General features: G+C 39.8%; 2 protein-coding genes across 2 annotated transcripts in view; one reads left to right on the top strand and one right to left on the bottom strand.

The window, feature by feature from the left end:
- The window catches only part of LOC102447253 (lysine--tRNA ligase-like), a 103342-nt gene extending 99527 nt beyond the window's left edge, over positions 1-3815 (top strand). Inside the window, exon 18 of the mRNA XM_075921054.2 lies at positions 791-3815. Within this exon, the coding sequence (XP_075777169.2) occupies positions 791-838 (48 nt within the window). The 3' untranslated portion in view covers positions 839-3815. The remainder of the gene's footprint in view (positions 1-790) is intronic.
- Positions 3816-5746: 1931 nt separating this feature from the next.
- Positions 5747-16129, bottom strand: TIMM21 (translocase of inner mitochondrial membrane 21). Its single transcript, XM_006121412.5, has 6 exons — positions 15529-16129; positions 10123-10185; positions 9922-10019; positions 9020-9093; positions 6280-6385; positions 5747-6195 (listed from the first exon to the last, which is right to left on the bottom strand). Exons 1-6 carry the CDS (start codon positions 15824-15826, stop codon positions 6103-6105), a joined length of 732 nt encoding a protein of 243 aa, XP_006121474.2. The 5' UTR covers positions 15827-16129; the 3' UTR covers positions 5747-6102.
- Between the last annotated feature and the right edge of the window lie 505 nt (positions 16130-16634).

Raw genomic sequence — 16634 nt, 5'->3', positions numbered from 1 at the left:
AAGGATCATAAAAAACAATTATATTTCCTTTGTCAATATGTGTTTTGAAAACTGTAATTGTAGCACTCGTACTTGACTAGAGGGTAAGTGACTGGGCTTGGAGGCACATACCAATGCCAGGAAAGACCAGGAATTAGGAGAGCAGGAGTTGTCAGTATACAGTATAATGTTGGTACAGTACCTTAACTCTGTATCTATGGTCAGTGGTGCTGACAGGCTTACTGAATGTAAAGAGCCTTCATTTCTCAATGTCTACTATGCAGCATTCCAGAGACCAGGATCTGAGTCTTGCTTACCCAAAGGCTCTATTATATTGCTCTCTAAATAAATTGTATTTACTCCTTTTTAGGACTCCTTTACTAGAAAAACAGGGTAAGGAGGCCTTGATTGTAAATAAGAATAAGGATCAGAGTTAGCTGGATTAAAACATATTGAAGTAAATCTAAAGCTAATGACTAGTGTTACTAATTCTTGCAATCTTATTGCAAGTTCTCTAATATCTCATGTTTAACCTACTTCAGCTCTCGAAGACAAGTGTTTAGGTGAGAATCTGTTTTCTTTTTTCAAGTAAGTTTCTAGCCCATATAGTTGCAGAGAGAAGCATGAAAAGGTGATCCCAGTGCACTGAAGAGGCTCAAAAGATTAATAAGAACCCAATATTTCTTTAAATCTCATTTTTAATTCGGTTTCATGACTTTTTTGGAGCCTGACTCATGATTTTTCAAAGTTTTGGCATTGGTAATTCTAGTATCATCTTGTGGTGTGTGTTTTTTCTCCCCCTGTGCTTTAGGAGGTTCTGCTCTTCCCAGCAATGAAGCCATGTGAAAACAAACCGTAATAAGAGAAATAAGAGAACTGAAGTACAATTTCGAGGTAAAAGGTGAAAAACCAACCTAATGATATCTGTGTAAATTTCACATGGAAATTTACAAGACCATAGTGACAACTTGTTAAAGAAAGATATATTAATGCAGAAGTACTCCACTGCAACAATGTAGCTTTTTACTAATAGCATGGACTAATAACATAACTACATATTTTATAAGGAGAAAGTACTGTATAGGGAAAGCAACTTTTTCAACTTAGAATGCACAGTCAAAGCTAGCGGGCATAAAATTAGATCTGCCAGTTGCATGTGTGTGATGTTTTTCTTTTGCTGTGGCTATCTGATCTGTACTTGTACTGACAATAAAACCCCTGGAGAGCAAGTCTCTTATAAACATTGATAATGTGCCTCCTTGTAAGAATAGAACAGATAGGCACAAGTAGGGAAGCATTATATGCAACTCAGTAGCTTGCCCATGAAAAATTGTGTCTATGGTTTACTTGTTGTCACTGTCATGTGATAATGTAAGAGTGATGTGAAGATTCTGAAATAAAACCGAATGTTAAAAGTTGGGAAGACAATGTGAAAGAGGCTGACTCCACTGCTTTCAGTGAAGTGACCCGAGGGATGACTTCAGACCACTGCTTTTATTCTTGAAGTGACCCTTTCAAGATTGTCAAGCATATACTGTTACCTACCATCACAGTCATTAAAGTTACCTCATGGTGGAATCTCAGAATCACAATTATCCCCTATACTTGGACCAGGACAGCTGTAGAAACAGCTGGCAAAAATTCAATTTAATGGTTTCTGTAGGTAAAATTGAATTGTGGGGTTCTTGGTCTTGATATGCTTCCTTTAAGGAATAAAGGAAATGAGTCCAACTTCTAAGGATCAGTTCAATAAAAGAGATTACTTCAGCTAACTTCTCCCTCTAATACTGTGGGACCAACATACCTACAAGAACCTGCAAACAATTTATCCTCCATCACTCCGCTGAAGTTCATAGGTGTGAATTTCATTTGGTCAGTCTTAGCTGATATTACTAACCATGTAATCTGTCTCTTGTCTTCAATATAACCAAACTCTGTTTCATATAAGCAGGTAAAATCTAACATTTTCTTGTTAATTAGATTAGTATCAGTTGCTGTACACCTATGATTTGTGTCCATTATTTTCTATGCATGCAATTATTATGAAGGAGGTGAGGTTGCTCTGTATTAATTCAGGAATACTATATTTGCTCTATAGTTGGCCAATTGCTGCTGTAAGGGATGTTTTCTGTCTGACTAGTGTTAAGTCAAAAGGAGCTGTTAGTGTTTCATTTCCTGATTGTTTTTACTATGATTAGATAAAAGACACTTCTCAGTAAACTGGTTCAGGATTTTTAAGAGAACAGGGATTAGGCTATTAACTGGGAAGATCTACCTGCCTTGGTTCTAACTAGACTAAGAGATTTATCATGCCTAGCTTTAAGGACCCTAAACTATTAGGATTTGCAAAGGCACCTGACTCCACCTTAGTAACACATATTTGAATCCCACCCTTAGGGACTTTAGAAGGGGGGAGAGGCCAGTTTCAGGGGGAATGGCTGCCCAAGACACTTTGTAGAGGGAATCTGAAGATGGGCTTACTTGGCTACCAACAGGCAGACAGTAAGTTCAAGGCAGGGTCTGCCAACAACATTTTGGAACCTGAGGAGGGGAGCTCAAATGATGCCCCCATATCCCCTCGCTTGGGCCAAAACTTGGAAAGGTCTCAATTCTGCTTTCTTGCTGTTCTCCTCCTCTCATGGCACTCCACCATCTCTGTGCATCTAGAGCAGAGAGAATACATATACACCAGCAGCAGACACATTTTTCTACACCCTGGGTCCTAGTGGCACTCCCTGCACAGTCTGGCACCTGAGACAGCCACTTCAGTTCACCTCATGATAAGGCCAGCTCTGGTTCAAGGTAGATAACCTAATTACAAATTGGTGTTCAAAGACTGGATGGTTACTTATCTGTTCCTTTGATCACAGTTCCCACAGGGTAGAACTGCAGATACTGAATTTAAACTGAATTTGCTGGGGGTGATCCTAGTTAGTAAGCAGGTGTCTGTAACTTAGGTGGGTCCTGGTCTAAGAGTGGGAGAAAGGTGTAATTATATCTAGAGGTATAAAAGTGTGAGACTTATCTGTTAGGGTGCACAGAGATCCAGAGAGGGCAGAGTAAATCTAACCCTGCAACTGTGACAAGTGTTTGTACTTCAATAAATAGATACAAACATGGGAGCTATTTTTAGTCCTGCCTTAGATTTTTGTTTTGCTGTGGAGTTTACATGTCAGACTATTAATCCTTCCTTCAGTAAGCTTTGGACTTCAGTCAATATATATCTGTTCAGTATCACTTTGTTGCTTTATTTTTCTTACTTGAGATTTTCAACTTGTATACAACTTCTGTAAGGAAAAAATACCCTAAAATATTAGAGATCAAGGTATTACTATTGATTTTTAATTTGTTAAAATAAATCTTAGGTTGAATGAAATCTCTCCAGAAAATAATATATAATTTAGTAAATTCTGATTTTTCTCCCATTAAACTATTTTGGACTTTATCTTTAAAGCTGTTACGTCATTATTTTGTAAAGTTGTGCACACCTCATGGGATGCATTCTTGGATTCCTTTGCAAGGGTATGGAATTCCTAGGAGACTAGTTTTGTTGCAGGTTTAAAATTAACAGATGCTTTGGAAACAAGCTTTTAAACGGGACAAAATGGATACCAGTTTTCCAGCACTAGAATTCAACAAACAGTGGCGTTTGTGGAGTATGTTTGGGGCAGTAAGTTGGAATCATTGGAATGATTTCCTCAAGGATCCATCAACCTAGTGAGCTCCTGGTACCATCGACACACAAACTGCCTTATTCACTTGTGTGCACTCTGTAGTTTGATGTGGTTATAACATTTATACTTTGCTTTAGTCATCCGCAGTGTGTTTCTAATTGATATTGTATGTGCTCCCACAACTAATAAAATCAGTTATGAAAAAATTCAATATGAATTTTATACAAATGACTAAAAGCTCTCAGGGTACGTCTAGACTACAGGCTTCTGTTGACAGAAGTTTTGTCGACAGAATTTGTCGACAAAGAGCGTCTAGACTACATCCAGTTCTGTCGACAAAGCAAGCCGCTTTGTTGACATGACAGTGCAGACACAAAGGACAGTGTAGATGCAATAATACCTTCTGTCGACAGAACTCTGTTGACAAAAGGCGTTATTCCTCGTAGAATGAGGTTTACAGCCATTGACAAAACTGCTGAGATCTGTCGACAGAACTCAGCGGCAGTGTAGATGCAGGTATAGTTTTGTAGACAAAAGTGGACTTTTGTCGACAAAACCTTGTAGTCTAGACACACCCTCAGTGTCGAGAGGTTTGTGTCCCAGGACAGCAGTACTGCTTAGCGGTAATGTTCCAGTCTGCTGCTCAAAGTGAGAGTTTGTGGCCACTTTGCCTAGCAGCGATAGCAGGGTTTCCCAACCTATGAGTTGAAACCCAAGTATGGGTTGCCATTACATTTCAGAAGGGTTGCCAAGAGTCTGCCCAGGTGGCTCGACCACCCCGCCTCCGCCTGTTTTTGAGTTGCATTGGGTTACCAAGTCTTCCTGAATTGTCAAAATGGATCCCCATCTGGAAAAGTTTGGGAACCGCTGAGCTATAGCTTGTACCAGTGTCATCCAAAGGCAAGAGTTTGTGGCTGCCTGTCTTTGCAGCTAGAGCCAGTGAAGATGTTGCTGAAGCATGAGAGCCAATGGTGGGGAGTAGGGGAACCTGAGCCCACATTGCTCCGTAAGATTCCAGCGTAGGAACTTTGAAAACAATGGCCAGATACAAGACTCAGGGGTAGATGCCCTTATGCCTGTTCCCTGCATCCTCTCCTACTTGTCTCTGTTCCTCCATCTGTGCCACAGGTCTGTCTTGGGGTTCCCCATGGTGTCTTTTCAGGTCATGCACTATAGCACCTTCCCCATCTGCAGCAACTCGTCCTCAGCGTCTGCTGTTGAAAGGCCTGCAGCGATTTGACTCTGAGGCCTCGGTCTGGTGGGTTGGAGACCTGGCAGCTTCTCTGCAGGAGGCTACAGCACTGGCTTGGGATTCTAGAGTGGGCTGAGCTGCTCCCTTTTGAAGGCTTCTTCCACTGGGATCATGCCCAGAAGTGGCAAGAGGGTGGAACTTGCATTAGCCAGAGCAACTTAACTCCCATCTCACTAGTGTGGGGTTTGTGCATCCCATCACACACAGCATCTCCTTTAGAAAAACAAACTCTCTTCCATAGCTTGCAACAAACGCTGTGACACAGAAGGTTGTATGAAAGTGAAGGAAAGGGCAGAGGAATCAATTTGGCTTTTTTTTTTTTTTGGTAATTTAAACAAAAAGTGTCCCCTAAGACTCCTCTGAAGAGCAGAGATATTTACCTCATCAGTTAGTGGAAAGAGATTAAGATTTAAGGCACTCCACTGAAAAAAACCAAGACCTGCAGTTCTGAAGTTACTAGTAGTTTGGTGCTGGTCTCTACAGTGTGTGACAATCAAGGAGGTACACAGTACCAAACTGCCATTATTTTCTAATAGAGTTGCCAGTCTGAAGTTCTACTTTACAACAATTCCCCATAGCCCGCTCGGGACTGCTTTGTGGCCCCAAATCCCCACAATACTGAGTACTACAAGCAAAACCCCCTCTGCTAGGGCAGTGCTAGGACCTGGTCTTGTGTGTCAGAAATTTGTACCTCACTCAGCCCCTGAAATGTACTGTGTTTTATTCTAATTGATCTCACAGGGTCATGCAACACTCTGGTGCATGTTCATAGCTGCTTCTGCAGTAAAGGCTTCGTGCACTGTTGATATCTTCTCACTCTACATCATTATAACACACAGGCTGCAAATAAATGCACATGTATTTTCCACATTTTGCACTTCATTTTTATCTGAAGTGTTTTTGTGAAATGGTGGAAGACAATAGTGGTGGGGGTGGGGGTCTGGTGCAGAAATACTAACCAGCATTACATTCACTGCATAACAATTCTTTCATATCATGATTTTTCTTTTGCCATAAATGACACTACTTCAGAATTTGGTTCACATCAAATCCTACTACACTTCCATTATAAATACAATGATAACAACCAACATGCTACTAGCCCCAGATACACCTGTGAAATCCCCATTCATTTCTACACTGATTGGGTATCATTCACCACCACTCAAGAACTGTCACCATCACTTGGTTCTTTCGCTATCTATTATCTTCAATTACAATGGTTCTTCTAGGGTAGGTATCAATGTCCACAAATATGTAACGGTACTCATATCTTCCACTTTCAGGATTCTGTAATAAGGAAAAACATGCAAGGGTTATTTTGCCCTTTCAAATTATGCTTGTTGACTGTATAATTAATTGAAACAATTTTACCTCTTTAACTTCCACGTGGACTGTCCCTTGTTTTCCCTTTTCTGAGCCTTCAATGTAAAACTTTAAGCGCATGTATTTCAATCCATCTTTTACATATTGAATGTGACTAAGAAAAAGGAAGAAGGACACATGATGACATTCTGCATATTTCCGTATGAGACACCATGCACATTGCAGGAACGATATGTAAACTGAAACATCTGTACTGACAGCAATTTTGTCTCAGTGTCTGATCTATCCTGCATCACACTGCCAGGTTAATTGTATATTCTTAACTCTCACAAATGGTTGTAACTTGTTCAGACATAAGATATTTTAAGGAAAAGGTGCCAGACAGCACTTTTTTTTAAAACTATAAATCCTTCCTCAACTATATTTTAATGAATTGCACTTGACTTAACACTCACACTAAGAAGAGCTGTTCAGCTATAGTTGGAGGGAATGTAATCCAGTGGTTTCAAGAGATGCCAGAATAATCTTTTAGGCAACAAAGCTGTTTAACCTAGGACCATTTTAGGTATCTGAGGAACTATTGTACAGGTGCCATTTCCAAAAAATTGTGGATTCTAGCCACACACACTTAATATCAGTCATCTGATGGGAGTTAAAATTAAGAGCAAGAATACTGAAGTAGATGTGTTACTCTAGTAATAAAGACTGGAAACGAAAACAAATGGTGACTGATTTTATTCATCTTCAGGAAGCTGGTATATGGTAGAAAAAGTAGCCAGTGGTTTTATTGGCTCTGAAATTTAATTTTGATAGACTTGGTGGCTGACTAAAGATTCCTTGCTTGTAGATATTAGAAGTTGCATTCTTCTGGACTCCTACTATTCAACAGCCAGCCAGGAGACTGCAGAAAGCCAGGGCTTTTGTCAGGCATGGTGGCACTGCATAGCTAGTTCCTCCTGGTTGAAAATACTCCTATTGAGGTCACTAGCATCCCTCTGTGGGATCTAATTAGCTCACATTTAGGCTAATGAACCACCACACTATTCGGGTAACTTTGGGTCCAGAAATGCAAAAATATACCCAGTGAGCATGCCAAAATGTATTTTGAGATGTGGGTCTGTCTGCACATTTTACTGCAGCCTCTCTTAAGAGAGTCCAGACTCAAAAATAAATGGAAAAAAATCAACTGATAAAAAAAAAAATAGAACTAGAAATCACAGAAAAATGCAAATCACTTTGTCACTCAGTTATGGCCCTAGAAAGATAGTTCCTGTTTTACAGACAGATTCTTAAAACTTCTTTTTTACATGTCAGTACTCAGCACCTGACTGAACAACATTTTTGACACACAATTTGGTAAAAATAGAAACTTTAATTGTGATAAAAATGATCTTCCTCCAAAACAAAAATCAGAATTTTAAGGATCAGTTTTCTATGCAGGCCCAGCTATCTACTTCACCTTAAGTGGGTTTTGATAAAATGAAGTTCAAAGAGGTTGCTGTGATGTGAGGACTTCGTTGTGTGGGCACTGTACTGAGACAGAAGAAATCCACCCCAGCAAAATACTTTCAGTTGAAGAGCTAAAGCAAGTGAATATGACAAAAAAGAGAGAAGTTTGAAAGTTATAAATTTTCTTAGGGTATGTCTACACTTGTACCCTCTTTCGAGAGAGGGATGCAAATTAAGCAGAGAATTAAATATCCCACACTTCATTTGCATATTTGAGTTATGGCGCTATTTCGAAATAGCAGACGCTGTTAAGACGTGGTTATTTTGAGAGAAAACCCTTCTCTCGAAATAACTTTTGTTCCTCATACAATGAGGTTTACCAGGTATTTCAAGAGAAGGATTTTCTCTCGAAATAACCGTGTCTTAACAGCATCTTATTTCGAAACAGCGCCATAATGCAAAATCACGGCTTCATTTGCAATTTTGAATGTCTTCATTTGCATCCTTCTCTAGAAAGAGGGGGCAAGTGTAGACATACCTTTACTTTTAGAGGACAGTCAAGGAATACTTTCAGAACACTTCAAAAGTGTTATGTAAGATCAGAACGGTTAGCGTATATTATATACGTAGCCTCAAGTGAAAGAACTATGTGACTGAAAGGTGATCCACGCTGGAGGTAAACAGACATTCTGCAGTATCATATTAAAGTTGTTATAAAACATATTAATTTTAGTATTCTACCGCTAAAGTGTTCCTTTAATTTCCTGCCAGTTTTATAAGAGAAGGAATTAGATCCATTGGAATTGAGGAACTTTGTGCATTTTTACATATAAGACAAGGAAAATTAATTTGTTCTTGACTGACTTTTTAGGACCCTTTCCCAGCCTTCTCTACTGTTTCATAAATAAAAATGCTCTTGTAAGTGACAGTTCAGCAAAAAGGGTCTAGCTAATCTCTGAACAAAACAGATCCCATCATAATGCTTTACATTTTATACAAATAATTCTGTGAGTTTTCAGATCAGCATAACTATAAATAGAAGAGAAATACTGCCAGCGTTTGCAAGCCTAATAGCTCAAATTCTACACCTTCAGAAAGATCTGCTTGAAAAAAAAATCTTCCACCTAAAATTCCTGCAAATGTTCTTTTTAACATTAGCAAACACTCGCTACATTAGCTACGTGCCATGTAAGAAGTCCTTCAAACAGGTTGATGAGTTCTTTTTAAAAATGACAGCGATTCAATATATCCTATGCAGCTAAGTTAGTTTAGATTTAATCTTAGCCCAAAGTGTCTTTGCCGAAATAGGTGTCTATATAGGACAAATTCAAACAAGTACCTGACAAGCTGTCGTCTTCCTCGTCGAGTTGACTCACCATAACCTTTAATGGGTTCACCAAAAACACCTATTACCTAAGAAAAAGAGCAGAAACGAGATATAGGATGTCTAAAATGTCACATTCAAAGAGATACTCTTGTGTTATCCTGCCTCCCCATCTGAAATAATTTTCATTTCACCAAAATGCTTCAAGTATATTATTGATAGTAATAACCCAAGAATTTAGGAAACAAACTAGAAGAGAGCAGCAGATTTCATATTAAATAGTATTTCTACATTTCAATGGATTTTTTTTAAAAAAAACTAGATTACTCAATAGTCCTTATTATCCTATAAAGATCTTGCTAATATTTTTGCTATTTCTAAATTAATCCTACTCACATCCCCAGTAATCTTGTCTGGAAGGCTATTATACACATTTACAGTTTTATATGAAAAAACGTGATTTTTTTTAAAAAAAAAGATCTTGCTTTGAGTTTTTTATTTGTATCTCGCTAGCCTGAACAACTCTATGGTCTTATTACTGTTAATGTCATCCTTCTTTCCCTTACATTATTTGTTAGTCACAGGTTGTGCAAATTAGACTAAAGTTTTGGGTGAGGGGTCATGTCTGTTTATTTGTACAGCACCAAGCACAATGGTGTTCTGGATCTTAATGGGACTCTTGTGAGTATCACAATATAGATAATAAGAATATATCACTATTGGGTGAAGAAAGAAGCTAAAAAGTATATGGTATGGTTTAGAGGGGGCCAATTCCCATATAATTCGTGGAATTGTGTGAGAATAAGTCAAGTGGAATTTGCTTTAGAGCTTAATGATTCAAAGAGCATGTAAGACAGCAGTTAAAAAGAAATCCTTTTATTCAACTATGGACTTGTAATTTAGATTTGAAGACCAACCTCAGGGTGAGATCTGCATTTTTCTAAGGCGTTACCATATATCTTACTGGGACTGGAAGAAGAAAATAGTTCTTTAAAAATCACATAAAACAAGCCACCTGAAATAGAGGGAAACAAAAACAAACAAAATTATAACAAATACGATCTGATGAACAATAATGAATAAAATATATTTACAAGGCATAAAGCTTTTTATATAACCTGTAATGCCAATCCCAACGAGCACCACTATGAAATAGGTAAAATCCCTGCCAGCTTCTTTTACTGTAATAGAGAGAAAAAACAGAGTAGTTACCATATTAGCGTATTATAATTTTATCATAAAAATAATTATCTTTTGTTTTATATGCCAGTCTAAAATTCAAACAGCACTTTTGTGAGTGGGTCTCATATTGGTAAGTGGGGAAAACATCAGCTTTTATTCCATTCCTTCTATTATACCTCAGCAGTAAAATAAAGAGACCATGAAAAGTTTTTAAGCCAGTTCTAGAAGAATTTTTTCAGCTAGTTAGTGTTAAGACCTAGAACAACCTGTGCTATTGCTCTCCTGCTGACACAGAAAGTAATTTTCTTTAAGTATCAGTAATACTTTTTCAGTAGCACAGTATTCAAGTTACAATATAACATGCATTTATAGCAATTTTTTTAAACCAGAGTTGGAGGAAAAAGTCAATACTAATGACACAGATTGTGAATGAGGAATTATCAAGTATGTGAACAATAAAAAGCCAGGCTGCTACAAGAGCATTTACTTAAGTCAATTGCAGTTCAGTTATATTTTGTAGTGTACAAGAGTAAAAAGTCTTATTCATTACAGCCTCTCCAAACGTTTTTAGAACTATAGAGGCCACTAACTTGTGTGGATTATAAACTGTGCTTTGCAGCAAAGTACAAATTAGCAAGGAAACTTAAATAACCTCTTTTCCTCCAGCTTTCTACAGCCCTTTATCAGCCTAGGTTTTTTCTAAGAAAAGTGCTTATATTTTCTGAATAAAGAAAAGAACCTACCTGTGTAACAATCACTTCTTGCTCAAAGGAATGAATGGGAGGAACCAAGGGAACAGGGATCATATGATGGAACTATCATCATACATTACATAATTACAATCATAATAAATAATAATGTTAGAAATAGATGAATGAATTACTATAATTTGAAGAAAAGTCATCTCATTCTATGCTACCCCTAAGCAAAGTATTTAGTTTTTTGTTTCACTAGAGTGGAACTAAAACAAACAAAAAACTATTAGATCCTTTAGGGTACTAAATTGGCCTAAGCTACATGTTATAAATTGCTTGATGGACAATCAAAGCATTTAAGATCAATTAAGATATCAAATTGTGATACACTGATCAGCATAAGTGACTAAGTGGGACCTCCTTGTGACAGGGTGTAGTCACAGAAGACCCTTTGAGATAATTCCCAGCGTTCTAAGCCACTGACACCTGCCTTCGGGCTCTCTGGGGCTCCCCAGCACCCTGTCCTGCTGGACTAGATCATCTGGTCTCCCCCAGACAAGGCACAGTTGTGGTTACTGCCCCCCTGAAGAGCAATGCAGACACTGAAACCCTTCAGCTCTGGGAGGATGCACAGCACCCAGAAAACTAACCCACGACAGGGAACAAAACACCAAATAAAGCCATCTTTCTCTGTGTAGAAGTTTTACACAAGGAAAGGTAATGAGGATGTTCACCCTCTTTATCAATGAAAGACAGTCATGCATACTGGTCGTTCCCCCTAGGTAACAAATATTTACAGTGGGCCTGGTAGTAAACAAGTGTTTTTATTAAATACAAGCAGTAGGGTTTAAGTCAGTGGTTCTCAAAGTGTGGTTTGCAAACGCCTTGGGCTGTGGCTAGGGGCTCACTCCTCTTGCAGCGGGGAGCCTGTGCTGGTGTTTGAGCCCTGCCCCCCCTGCAAGATTGGAGTGTCAGCACTGGCTTCCTGCTGTGGAGAGAGGAAGTGGTTGTGTGTGGTGCTGCTCCCCCCGACTGAGGGAATGGCATAGCCTAGAGGCTGGAAATACAGCCAATGGGAACAGTGGAGGTCATGGAGCTAGGTAAGCACCCCCATATTCCAACCTTGTACTCCCATGTAAGGATGTTAAATTGCGGTTAATTTATTAGTCGATTAGTTGATGAAATTTCCATCAACTACTTGACTAGTCAATAGGCACTTCAGAACATCACATGCAGGCCGGGGTCAGCGAGAAGCCACTGTCTCCGGGCTGCACATGAGTGCACCAGCTTTGAAATGTACAAAAGTCCCCAGCAGGAGCTCTTGTGCATTTCAAAGCGGAAGTGCACTCATGGAGTCTGGGATCAGTGGGGGACTCAGAGCCATGTTGTGCTGCCAATTTGAAATGCCACGGGGTGGCCAGGGTCAGCTTCTGCCTGGCATTTCCCCAGGCTCCAGGTGGCCCTGCTGCTTTGAAACACCACCTCGGCATTTCAAAGGGGCAGCGCCCTACAGCTGATCCCTGGCTCAGCTGTGCGGTGCTGCTCCTTTGAAATGCCGAAGCGGCATTACAAACGGGCATTGCCATTTGAAGTACCCACTCTCCTCCTCCTCCCTCCCCCAGTGCTGTGTCTATCTGATAGAAGGGGGGAAGAGAAAGAGGGGGAGAGGAAATTGACTGGTCGACTTACTATCCAATAAGCATTTTCCCTCCTTACCCTCATCCTACTCATGAATCCCACCTCCTGCCAAGACTCTACACCCCTGCCTTGCTCCTGCACCCCACCTCCCACTCAAACTCCCACCCCCACTTGGCTCCTCTACCCAACTTCCCGGACAGACCCTCCATCCCCATCTGCACTCATTTTATCATCATGGATGGTTGGCTGGTGGTGCATGGAAAAGTCCGTGTTGAGTGGGGTGGTCCGCGGGCCAAAAAGTTTGAGAAACACTGATGGAAGTGATTTCAAGTGAAAGCAGAAAGATTAAAGTAAGTTATTAAGTTTAAATTGAAATGAAAAAAACACTTAGCTAGTGCTAATTCACTTAAAATAACTTATGGCCAGCACATTCTTATCCTAATGAGCTGTTCTTGTTTTAGGCATAATCTTCAGGTCAGAGACTTTTGTACTCTAACCTGGGTCCCCAGCCCTTTATATTCTTTCAGGATTTTCTGGAGCAGCCAAACAGAACGGGCTGATAGCTTCCCCTTGCTTAAATAGTATTTTCCTCAGGGTGGAAATCTTTCGTTCTACATTCTCTCTTCCATGGAAAAATACCTGGATCAAAATGCCATCCCAATTATCAGCTGGTGTGGTCACATATCTAACTAGTCAAAACACCTTTGGACTTACAGGACAAACAAAGCTATTTATAAATCGTTAAGTTGATCACCAAGTTGTTAAGGGTTCCGGGCATCCAGTGATGTCTCTCATTAGCATATTTAAAACTATAAACAATCTTATAAAAGAATGATTCATACACCAAAACAGGATATATAGATCCAGTTAATTGTTACATTCAAAACGGATAGGTTACATGAGAAATTTTGTCTATAGCGTCTCCAAATTATGCATATTTATATTTGTAAGATGATTTTCATTAAATAGTGAAGGGGGGGGGGGGAACAACAACCCTTGTTGGCCTCAACATTAGGTCAGAGAAATAGAATTATATGGTTCAGCACGTTCCTATTAGATTGAAAATTAATCAAATAATTATGAAAGACGAAGATGGTTCTTGGAGAGTAATACAGCTGAGATGGCTGAAAAGTGGGATCTCCACTATGGACTATACCAAAGCCTCTTACATTGCTTCTTCCTTCCCTTTTGAAACAATTTGAGTTGTCTCCCCTTCTATTGGTGATCAAATGGCAACATTGGTCATTGGTGGCAACTACCCTGATTACATACATGGAAAAACACTACCAGGAAAACATTCACTATTTTTTGTAGCTGTATTAACTACAAAGGAGGTGCCAGTACCATGTGATCAGCCATCTCTCTGCAGGCAACTAGCAAATGGACCACTGTCTGGAAATCACTTTCTTAATTCACTAAACTAAGCCAGTTTTAATCTTCAGGAAATGACATGGATGTAGAATTTATATCAGGGACATGAAAATGTGTTTATTCAGGTAAATATGTAAGCAGTGAAAAAAATCAGTAATTACATGTTTACAGGTTGAGGAAAGGGGGCAGAGGCAAGCGGGAGCTAGCGCTTACAGAGCCAGCTAACTCCCCCTGAGCACCGGGTCCCACCTGCTTTCCCCCCTGCTGCCTCTTACACAGAGGCAGCAGTGAGGGGATGGGGGAATAGGAGGCTCTGCGGGAGCTGGTATGCACGAACACCAGCTCCGGCCTCACCTGCCCTCCGCTATAGCCGCTGATACAGAGGCAACAGTGGGAGAGGGGTGGCCTGCATGTAATTGTGAAGATTAACTGATGAGCCCAGGCTCAACCGTTAACCAGGTATACGTTTACACTTTCACATCCCTAATGTACAGGGTTTAAATCACCTCTACATTCCTTTCTGGTTTTTTCATATTAATCAATGGATGCTGTGCAATCTAAGATCACTGTGGCCAAGTGGAAGAAATCCTTAGAGGTGAGTTGCAATCTCCACATTAAAGAGGGACTGATGAAACTGATATCAAATATTAATCTAATACATAGATTTGGAAATTATTAGGTACAAAGCCACTCTTCCTCACCTAAAGACTGCTTTTTTGTTACAATGGTAATAAGAAAATGTGATGTGTGTTTGGAGGAAGAAAATTATTTTAGAAGAGTTAACATTTGAATTTGTATCAGCCTTTAACCCAAATATTGCTGATTAGGTTTATTTTTTTTTCCTATTTTTTCTCCAAGGCTGGAGTGGTGCTAAAAGCTGACTGCAGGCAGGCAGAAGGCAAGAGAATAGGAATGTAGTGTTAAACTTCTGCATGCAAGGGGATCCAACCATAACTGGGGAGACAGATGGAGAGCACTGTGTGTTACTTATGTGGACCCTACAAAACATATTAGGCCTGTTCCAATTAGCCTACCTATAAGAAGCCTGCCACTTACCTATTGGCTACGTCTAGAGTTTTCCGTTAAAAGCATTTGCGGAAAAGAGCGTCTAGATTGGCATGGACGCTTTTCCGCAAAAGCACTTTTTGCGGAAAAGCGTCTGTGCCAATCTAGACGCGGTTTTGCGAAAGAAAGCCCCAATCGCCATTTTTGCCATCGGGGCTTTTTTGCACAAAACAGTTTTTAGTTGTCTACACGGGCCCTCTTGCGCAAATACATTTGTGCAAGAGGGCTTTTTCCCGAACAGGTGCAGCATAGTATTTGCGGAAGAACACTGACAATATTACATTAGATTGTCAGTGTTCTTCCGCAAATTCAAGCGGCCAGTGTAGACAGCTGCTTTTGCGGAAAAACTTGCCAGTTTAGACACAGCCTGTGAGTGTGTAATACACACATACCAGTTAAAAGTCAACTCTGTATAAAGTTATGCTAAAAAATGCAATGTATAAACCGGGGGATGAGTTGCAGCTGTGGGAATCAGTTTTATATTCCTCAGTTGTAGGGCTGTAGATGGTCACTGCTATTTAAAACCAATGCAAGTTGCTAATTAATATTGGCCATAGCTTCACTTTCACTTACCTTTCTGAGCAGCCGACACGGGTGCGCCTCCTTTGTGACTTCTTTGCACAGACACTTGTTTGCTGTTATTCCCAGCTCTGAGGGATCCTTCCTGGGTCCAGATATTTTGTTTTGCACCTTGGAAAAGCATACGAGGACGCAACACAGATTCTATGTGGGAAAATTCCTGCCCCCACATAAAACACCGCCAAGTCCTTAGAAACACTTTCCCATGGAGGGCAAGCAACCACTTTCCTGTCGAGCCTTGTAACTTCTCGCTGCTTTTAATAACTCGTGTAAACGAAGCAGAAAACATCATGAGGCAAAACAAGTCTTAGTATGTTACCAACAAAGATCTATGTAGATTAGTTGAACTAAACCCTCCCTTGATTATTGCAGGAAAGATCTTAACTTAATGTAATCTGCACCTAAGCAACGCATACATAGTGTGTGCAATGAAGGTGCTGTCCCTTTAGTGAAACAGAATTGGAGCAATCTCTCAATTTGAATTTGCTTTTACCTTGTTGATTTACTTTAATCGAGAAACCTACATTACCCTGTGCTCGCTGACATTTTCAACTTCCTCCATCACGTTTGCAAAGTTCCCTGGAAAAAAAATGCCATGAGGTCCTGGGAATTGTAGTTCACAGAAATTCGCCTCCCATCTATATTTAATAGTAGCTGAAAGGAAAAATGACTACAACTACCACAATGCAAAGCGCCAGCTCCTGCCTGTGAGATTAAATTGCACCGACACAAACCTACAGTAATTTCAATCTCCTGGTTCTAGAACAGATACCACGTAACAAAAGTAGTAAGGGAGGCTGGATGCTTTTGACTTCCTTTAACTCTCAGCGCTTGTGAATGAAAAAGAGCATATGTTTTGGAGTGTTTTCTTCTCTTTTCGTTTTTTGAAGGTTTCCAATTGTCATTTTAGGAAAACATTATGACCTTGCAATAATGCGAACTGCTTATTGTTTTGCAAATATAGTGGTAAAAGAAGCATTTCTTCCTTTTTCAAGGTGAATAAATCCTGCAAAGATTTAGGGACACCTTTAGTCCCATGGTCTTTGCAGGATGAGGTTCTAAAATGGTCGTTTTTCATCATGGAAACTGATGGATGTAAA

The sequence above is a fragment of the Pelodiscus sinensis genome, chromosome 2, assembly GCF_052426305.1.
Source record: "Pelodiscus sinensis isolate ZL-2025 chromosome 2, ASM5242630v1, whole genome shotgun sequence".
Lineage (NCBI taxonomy): Eukaryota > Metazoa > Chordata > Testudines > Trionychidae > Pelodiscus > Pelodiscus sinensis.
Note: the sequence above shows the minus strand (reverse complement) of the source record. Positions and strands in the feature narration are given on the sequence as shown.